Source organism: Emydura macquarii, unplaced genomic scaffold (genome assembly GCF_026122565.2).
Source record: "Emydura macquarii macquarii isolate MOO-44397 ecotype Brisbane River unplaced genomic scaffold, CSIRO-AGI_Emac_v2 contig_2676, whole genome shotgun sequence".
Taxonomy (NCBI): domain Eukaryota; kingdom Metazoa; phylum Chordata; order Testudines; family Chelidae; genus Emydura; species Emydura macquarii.
Genome location: NW_027132813.1, coordinates 18481832 through 18491227, shown reverse-complemented (window position 1 = coordinate 18491227; position 9396 = coordinate 18481832). Strand labels below are relative to the sequence as shown.

The 9396-nt window shown below is 46.6% G+C and overlaps 1 protein-coding gene across 1 annotated transcript; it reads right to left on the bottom strand.

Moving 5' to 3' along the window:
* Positions 1 to 2830: 2830 nt before the first annotated feature.
* Positions 2831 to 9109, bottom strand: BATF3 (basic leucine zipper ATF-like transcription factor 3). The gene is made up of 3 exons (XM_067565407.1): positions 8842 to 9109; positions 6382 to 6486; positions 2831 to 3856 (listed from the first exon to the last, which is right to left on the bottom strand). The coding sequence occupies exons 1-3, from the start codon at positions 8917 to 8919 to the stop codon at positions 3671 to 3673; spliced, it is 369 nt and encodes a 122-aa protein (XP_067421508.1). The 5' UTR covers positions 8920 to 9109; the 3' UTR covers positions 2831 to 3670.
* Between the last annotated feature and the right edge of the window lie 287 nt (positions 9110 to 9396).

The window sequence follows — 9396 nt, the reverse complement described above, 5'->3', positions numbered from 1 at the left end:
GCCTATAGCTGAGTCAGCACATTTCAGCTGGTTCCCCGCTGACTCAGTGGTGCGACACCCTGTCACTGCCAGGGCCCTGGGCTGGGATGCAGTGGAGTTGGGTTTGCCTGTGTCCCCCTCACCTTCCTATTCCATCCTTGGGGTGATCGCCCTCACATAGTGCTAGAGACTTGTGTCTCTGCCTGCCTGCCCTGCCTGAGGGCTGAGGCTGTAAATAGTTTGTGTGCCCTGCCAAGGGCTATAGACTACTGGACTTATCTGCCTGCTCTGCCTAAGGGCCAGGCTTCAGACTATTTGCTTTGTCCTTCCTAGGTCTGCCGCCCATTTATCCCATCAGGCCCCGACCTACCAGAGAACCTGGGCCGTGAACTGTTTGCTCATTCTTCCAAGGACTAGAGACCGCTCCCTTTTGCCTGCCTCACCCTGTCTAAAGGTCTGGGCAGAGAGCTGTTTGCTTGCTCTGTAGAGGGCTCGAGACTACTCCACTTTACCAGCCCAGCCCTGCCCAAGGGCCTGGGTCAGAAACTGTTTGCTTGCCCTGCAATGGGCTCAAGACTGCCCCCCTTTGTCTGCCTACCCTGCCTAAGGGCCTGGGCTTTGAACTGTGTGCTCGCCCGGGTGAGGGTGAGAGACTGCTCCACTTTGCCTGCCCACCTCGCCAGAAGGCCTGGACTTTGAACTGGGTGCTTGCCCTGCAGAGGACTAGCAGCCTCCTACCTGGCCTGCCCAACCCCAACTGCGGGTTTGGGCCCCAACCTACTGGATTGCCTCGCCTGAGGGTTGGTGGGATTGTCCAGCGGGCCAAAGAGGCCCAGAACTGCTAATTTCCCCCGCTTTTGCTAGAGCTCCCCACAGGGTATAGGGCCCACCCACACCAGGGAACATTTAGGAAGTGCTTTTGTGTTTGTATGTGTGTGATTTAGTTCTTACCATTCCTAATGTACTGCTGCTGCATCTGCAGCTTGACACAAGTTATGAGTATTATGTACTATTTCCTAAATTAATTAAAATCAAGTTATCTAAAAAATTATGCAAAGTATACCCTCCTAGATGTTGTAAAATGCTGTATTGAGTTGTAAATTAACGTTTTAGTGATCAGATTTTCACCATTGTTTAAGAAATATGTGAAGAAGTATCAGGGGGAAAATTGATTTAAATCAATGATTTTCTCTTGGTGATTTAAATCGTGATTTAAATCAATCCACTTTGATTTGTATGATTCTATTTCTGGACTCCATAGTAAAAAAAATGCCAAAGGAAGCCTAAAATGTTCAATTATAATGTCCTTTATAAACATTCTGATTTCTGACAGTGTCTCAAAGAGAAACAATGAAGCAGCCATTACTACTTCATTGTTATTCAAATGAGTAGAAACTATTCAACGAAGGATGCCGTGATACATTTTGGTGGGTGCAGCTAAGCTAGATCCATGGCCTGACTCTTTAACTTAGCAGGAATTCTGATTCTAAAAGACAATTTGTATCTGGATGATTGCTGAACACCCGCTAGTGTTGCTGGGGAGCAAGGGTGGGGGCTTTACCTGGGCATAGGGTTACCATATTTCAAGTTTCCAAATAGAGACACTGCTGAGGGGAAATGGCGGGAGGGGTGTTGGAGGGAGTATCTGGAGGGTGTTGGAAGGGGGTGTGTACTGGGAGGAGATATTTGGGGGATGTGTGTGTACTGGGAGGGGTACCTGTTGCCTCACTCTCAAGGTGGTGGGCAGTGTCACGGTGGCAGGGCGGCTGGCCTAGGCCTGGGACGCAGCACCAGCTTGTCAGTCAGCACCTCCAGGCCGGGGAGCCAGGGCTTGGCCCCGTCATTCCTCCTGGCCAGGCTCTGAGGCCCTGGGGCAGGGCAGGTGGCCTGGCCTAGAGGCGCTTGGCAGCTCCACTTACCTGCCGGAGTGGGGCGGGCAGGATCCGGCAGCTGCGGAGGCGGGAGAGAGACCAATGGGGGCAGGGAGGCGGCTCCTCCCAGCTGCAACATCTGCCCCGCAACGGAAAGACCCCGGCCGCTGCCTCTGACTTGAAAAATCCGCCCGGCCAGAGGACGGCCTACCACAAACAGGTCGTGTCCAGCAGAGCCTGGCCCTGGGGCAGCTTCAGCCCCACCAGGCCTCTTGTTCCTCAGCAGCCCCTTCCCAAGTCGTGCCCTGGCCTAGATACCTGTAATTCTGGTCAGACTGCACGAGGGATCCCCCTGCTGGAAGGAGGCTCGCACTGCAGCCAGCTGGTTGTTCCCCGGCTGAAAAGCCAGGCGGGTCTCCTTCATCCTGTAGCCAAGCTTTTATCTATCGACCATACCGCCAACTTCCCTGTGGAGACAGGAGGCAGTACAGCAGTGATTTGAACCTAGGTCTCCCACATCCTGGTTGAGAACTCTAACCACTGGGCTATTGGGTAAAAGGGGAGGGGGGCAAGGAACCAGCACCAACTCCTCTGGCATTTTTAGTGAGGATTTAGGCATGCTCTGAGCACACCTATGGGACCAGGCCTCAAAGGCAACATATTCAGGGGAATGCCTAGTTTGTAAATCCTGCTGGGGCTCACATGAGAGTTAAGCTGCTGGGTGGAGTCAGGATTGAGACAGCTGTACACATGCCAAGTTGCCAAAATGTAGGCACCTGGAGGATTTTAGGCACTGGCAGTTGAGTGGTGATTATCTGAATGCTAGGGGTGCTTAAATGTGGGGCTTAGACACCTAAAGTGGCAGTTAGGGACCTAAGTCTCCCTTGTGCGCCTAGCCTTATATGTGAAATGGATAATGGGGGAAAGGACGACTAGTAAATTACAAAAGAGACAAACAAAACAAAACAAAAAAAACCAAGGGAATTCCCCATAGTATAATTCCACTGGCTACAATGGCTTTGCTCCCAGAATGAATCTGGACCCAAAACCACATGTTCTACATTTACTCCATTCAAAGTGGGCAAACTTCATGCAAGAATAGGAATAAAGTTCTTGGAGGATTGATGATTTGAGGACCAGTGATTAGGGAAATGAAGAAGAGCTACACTCAGTTGTCACAGAAGCTTCATAAGGGAAGCCAGTAAAAGCTTTTCAAACATCCTGAAGTTGGTGATAAACAAATAAGACACACTGAAAGCAGGGAGATAAGCATTAGACTTTGGATTTGACAAATGAGCAAATGTAAAGGTGGTTGAAAGACATTGGATGTGGAAGAAGGTGGGGACACCATAAAGATAAAGAGAGTACATTGATTTTATTAACCAAACCCCAGTGTAAACAAAAAATGAGCCGCCAGGATATTATATATAAGATCTATTGGACGACAACCTAACAACTCAGAAATAATTGACAGCAGAGTGTGGGGTAAATCATATCCTAGCCCAGACTTCTATATTTCTCCACAGAGTTTCCATCCTGTAAAAGCAGGTTGTATCATATTTTGCCATTTATGAACATGAAACAGTGTATTACAGGTTCTAGAAAATAAGTTGTAGCTCAGTCTTGTTCTCTCCACACTGACCTTTTTGTGATATTCAGAGGATTTAGAGATGGAAAGGCCTATTAGGTCAAGTCCATCCCTCTGCAAGAGGATGGATATACCTGCACTGTGATGAGAAAAAGAAGCTGGATCTTTAAATCTCTTCCATTTATGTGCAACAATAACCCGTATTTAAACTTAAGGAAATAAGGAGGAGCTCTCATCTTGGCAGGCAACTGGTGAGGGCATCAGGCCTGGGGATGGTCACAAAGTTCATGGAGCAGTGCAATAAAGGGCAGATCTTTTCATGGTCCTTCAACACTTCGCTCAAATGTTTCATCTCATCTGTTAGCTTCCCAATCTCTCTTTTCAAGGAGGTATTTTCTTGTTCAAGGCCCTCATATTCCTGGAATGAAAAAAGGAAGCCGCTACTAGTAAAAACATTCCTTTCAGTGCCTTCCCCTGTTTTTAATCAAGTGATTCCAGAATAAATTGTTGTTTCTGCTTATTTAATATTTTTTAAATCTAACATAAGAATCTAAAGACTGAATGAGCCTAATAAATACAAATGCTTGTAACAATGTGACTATTATTGCCCATGTTCTGACTGAGCTACAGTCCTGGACCGAGACCATGAGCTGTCGCCACGAAAGGGTAGTGCCACTCGGGGGGAATTCAAAGGTAGCCTTTAGCCACCTCTGCATTCCCCTCTCCTGGGCTAATCTATGCTGTGCTGGTTCCCTCAACACAAATTATTGTAGCCTAGGTGTTCTAGGTTGTGCTGGTTGGTAATAGCCCAAAGGGCCATTCTGGTAACCAGGAATTGCAAGAGTGGGGTGTATGACCAGAACACCCAGTCTCTTTTCCCAGCCATGTCCTCTGCACTGTTGTAGGGATAGGGGTGGTGAAGGAATTCCACACCACCTGAAGATCCTCCTGCCCAGGATACATCCTCTGCAGGCTGCAAAAGGCAGTTTTGTATTGCCTAAAAAACCAAAAGTACCCAAGTCAGGCCGGGCAGAGTCATGGTCTGCTTTGGGAACCATGAGTAGTTGGACAGCTGCCTCTGAGCCTGGGGTTTCTTCCTTTTCAAATTGTACAATGGCATGTGTGGCTGCAGAGCCCAGTTTGGCTATATAATACCATGGAAGCTACTGAGCCCAATGTCTGGACCTGATAGAAACTAACTCAGCTCTACAACTGCATTTATGTTTAAGAACGAAACTCAGCTCTACTTTCCGTCTACATTATCTATTGTATACATTAATGATTAAAAAACTGAAAAAGGTCTGTGAACCCCTCATTTCCTGCTATCATATGCTGTTCATCTGGGACTTGGGCAACTTGCTAGAGACCTTGTTAAATATAAACTGAATTGGTATATTTTCCTGTGCTGGGTAGCATTGTTAATTATTAATTATTATTATAATTATTTGTATTAGTATAGCATCTAGGAGCCCCACTCATGGATTAGGACCCCACTGTGATAGGTGCTGTATAAACACAGAACAAAAACACAGTCCCTGCCTCAAAGAGCCTACAGTCTACATAGAAGACAAGAGACAACAGATGGATGCAGACAGATGGGGAAGTACAGGGAAACAATGAGATTATACTGATCAGTGTGATAGGCTGTAGTATCAGTGTTTCAGTGCAACTCTATCATTTATTCTCTGGTTTTCACTTTCAGTTGAACATGAGTTAGCAAACACTTCCATAGAAGTTCTTATCTAGATCAACACAAGCTGTCCAGCCATCATGACCAGTGTGCTCAGATAGAAGGAAAATTGTCACTCACCATATTTTTCTGTCTGAAAAATGCAAATATCCCCCACTCCAGCAAGTGTAACAAACTTTCCCTTTGAAGTTATCTTTATTATTCCCCCTTTAAAATGTGTTTGAATTTGATGCTCACAAGAGCACTTTGAAGAATCAAATATCATGCAGGCAGGTTCGGTGCTGGTTTCTAAACTCAGCTCTGCCATTGCATTCACCTCTGTCCTGACTCACAGCCATGTTATTCCAATCCTGCTTCTTATTTGAGCAGAGACTGCCTATGGCAATGAATTAACTGTACTTCATTGCAGAAGAGTTTCGAAGCATTCGGTGGTAGTCATCAAGGGAGGAAAGACTCAGAAGTTCGGCATTTCATCTCTAGAACTTGGTATCATGGAATCCAGATATGGTGACCCCATTACAAGTATTTCCTGAACTTCATAGTGTTTTGCAAGGACAAAAGACATCATGAAAAATTGTCTTCTGTGGATAAATCTTATTTTCACAATGTAGAAGACAGAGATCACTTTGTGCTGAATTGGGCTGTGAGAGCTTCATAATTTACATAAAGGCATTTATACCAGTCGTAAATATTTATATTATGGTGGTGTCCCAAGCCCCAGTCAAGCTGGAAGCCCTATTGTGCTGGCTGCTATACAAACACAGAAAAGAGACAATCCCTGCCCTGTTAGATTTACAACTGAACACATACGAGGACTGCCATATTATATTATTGAGGTTGAGAGCTTGATAGATTACAATAAGGATCAGACATTTAGATGCATAATGGAAACATCCACAGTTGTTGAAGATAGGATAAAATATATAGAAGGTGTCTAAACCCTCATATTTCCGTGATTTACTGGAGTTAGGAGAAGCTTTCCTATGGAAAATTTAGTCCTCAGTTGTTCAGTATAAGGATTCTAGCACATTTGGCCAGTACCAGATGTTTCAATATTGGAGACAAAATATTGGACTAGACAGACCACCAGCATGGTCCAGTATGGTAATTCATATGTTTCTACACCAAATCCATAGTTCTTCATGCTGGATTGATGTGTAAACACCCCATATCTTTTTAAGAAATTCATATTAGTGTTAAATCCCACACATAGAGCTCAAAAGGCAACTGCAACATATGAAGTACCCATTCACCTCATGGAGTTTGTCTGCTTTCTGTGTTTGTTTCTTCCGGCTTCTCTGGGCAGCGACCCTGTTTTTTTCTCTCCGTCTTATCTTCCTATCATCCTCTTCGGGACTCTGAAAAACCAAACACACCTTTTTGATTATTTTCTAATAGTACACTGAGATTCAGAAAGCAATCGAAAATAAGCAAAGAAGCTTCTATGTGTTTCATAATAATAATATTTCACTTTGACATAATCCTCTCCATCCACAGATTTTAAAGCACTTTGTAAACATCAGTAAATATCATTAGCTTTATTACATAGACAGGGAAACTGAGGCACAGAGAGATTTGTGGCCTGATTTTTCAAATGTGCTGAGCATTTTCAGCTCCTATTGACATCAGTGAAAGCTGACATTGTTGAGCAAGTCAGTGGCACAACCAGGACTGAAAAATAGAGAAGCCTGATTCTCAAGTACTCTGCATCTTGTAGCCACTTACACCAATGTATGAAAAGTAGACATAAAGCTCTACCAATCAGAATAATAGTGTTTTACATCTACTTAATCCAGTAGACCATGTGGTTTTACAGAAACAACCTTGTTGTTTACAGAAATAGCATATGATACGCATCACAATCCCTTTGAAATGTATACAATCACAAATGTTTCTGGCCTTTTAGAGAGGAAGATCTCCTATATACAATATTTTACTAAGAGATCCTATTTTGAATTAATGTTTTCCTGTATTGTTCACATGCAAAATCCACACAACCTAGACAACAACTTTCTGTTTTCATTATGGAGCCTTGATCATGGTTTGTGGAGGCTTCTGGAGGCTTTCCATTACACATTTAATGATTAACCCTTCCTCTCACACCTGAAAAATTCTCTATGTGGTCTGAAATTTCATTTGCTTCCTCTCAGGCTGGAGCAGAATTTTATGTATATTAAAGAATCAGGTAAATAAACTTGCCTGATAGCTAACAATGCCCCGTATCAGTTGTCTGCAGATCTAAGTTGCATTAGACTTAGAAGACAATAAGATTTTTATAGTACAGAGAAAGAACAGTCATTACCAAACTGCAGCAAATTCTGCAGAAGAGTGAGCTGGGATTGGGGAGTGGGGAGAAGAGTTCCTTAAGCATGGTGCAAGTATTTCCCTACAGCTTTGTAATACAACCTGACCAATTGCCTTTCATCTTGGTTTAGAAAGAAGACACAGAGTTCATCCTAGCATGTCAATGACAGCGTTAAGGCTGTTGGTGGTGGTGGCTGTTGCTCCTAGCAATGTTTACTCCAAAACACATCAGGTTAACCACTGTTTCCTCTCTTACAAGGAAGATTTATACAACTGAGCAGAAAGTATTTAAAACGGCACGTCCTGGATTGAAGAAGCGGCCCTGGTAGGGAGCTGTAATGCAGTGGTATCCAGACTGCTATCCTCATCTCTGAACTCATCTCTGAGGTAATTCTACTGAAATCAAGGGAGTCACACCAGTGATGAATTCCACCCCATATGTCAGACATGCTCAGGAGAGACATGTGTCTGTGTGTGGTTTCATGAAAGAAAGAGCGGGCAAGAGGAGTGACCACAGTAATTACACATCTGGGGAAACGAGGACATCTATTCTGTTCTCTTCTACATCTCCCTTAGGGGGCTAGAGATTACAGCACAGGCATGTCCAGGCAGGCATTAGTGTCCCCATGCAAGTTCAGGAGGACAACCCATACCAGCATCAAGGAGATGTTGCTCTTCATCTTGGGAAGCATGGAGGCAGCCAATTCTCTTCTAGTTAAAGTTGCCAACCCTTTAGGATTGTCCTGGAGACCCCAGGAATTAAAGATTAATCTTTAATTAAAGATTGTCATGTGATGAAACCGCCAGGAATACTCCAAACAAAATTGGCAAGCATACTTTCTGATCATCCTTGTCTCCTACCTGTACATTCTGGTTGTCATCCTGAGAATCCACCCTGCCAAGAGGAGGAGAAAAGGCATATCCACCTGCACCTCCCACCTGACTGTGGTCACCATGTTACAGGGACTCAGCCTTATGTATTTGGGACACCGTTCCAGCTACGCCCTAGATCAGGACATGGCGAGGTCAACATGCTGGATCTGGAATGCGGAGGTGAAGGATACTCTGAGGAGAGTGACCAGGGGGAAAATATTTCCTCGTGTGATGTGATTTGCAGGGAGTCCATAAGGAATAAGTAGCAATTGCTCCAATGAGAGCGAGCGAGAGAGAAATGACCCGCGAGTCCGTGCCAAACTGAAGAAAAGCACCAAGTTCTCACCAAGCACTTTGAGGGGCATCAATTAACTTTGTATGGGAGAGGAAAATGCGATCAGAGCGAGGGAAAGGCTGCTCTTACTGCCCTCCCACGCTCCTCCACAGCCCTGCTGCCGGTGTCCCGCTCCACCCCGTGCTGCAGCTATGCCACTCCGACCCTGACTGCCCCTGCCCTGCCCTGCCCTGCCCGGTACCTCAGGCTGCTGCTGATTCCCATCCGAAGAGGCGCTTCTCTGCAGAACGCTGCCCGAAGCCGGGGCACCGTGCGACATGCCGGGCGCTGCTGAGCGGCGGGGGCCGCGGCGGGAGCCCAAAGAGCAGCCACGCTCCCCGCACCCCGGCCCCTGCCAGCGCACTCCTGGCCCCAGCCTCGCTAGGGGGAAACTCCGGCCCGGGGCATCCCGGCAGCCGACACCTGGCTGCAGCGGCTCGCACGCTCTCTGTGCTTCCCCAACCCCCGGGGAGGAGCCGCCCCCTCTGCCCGGATCCGGCCGGCCGGCCGCTGCCTGCGGGAGGCAGAGCCTGGGAGTCCCGCACGCGCGGCGGCGGCGGCAGCAGCAGCTCGCTTGTCAATTTCATGGAAGTCACGTGGCGCCCTTTGAAACTTAGGAGGGAACTAGCTGCAAAACCGCAAGGGAGGGGGGGTGACATTTGGTGGGGAAGCGAGAGGGGCTGCGAAGCGCAGCCAGGAGGGGGAGGCTCGAGGCAGAGCACCCTGCCCCCGCACGCCTCGCTCGGGCCGGCGAGAG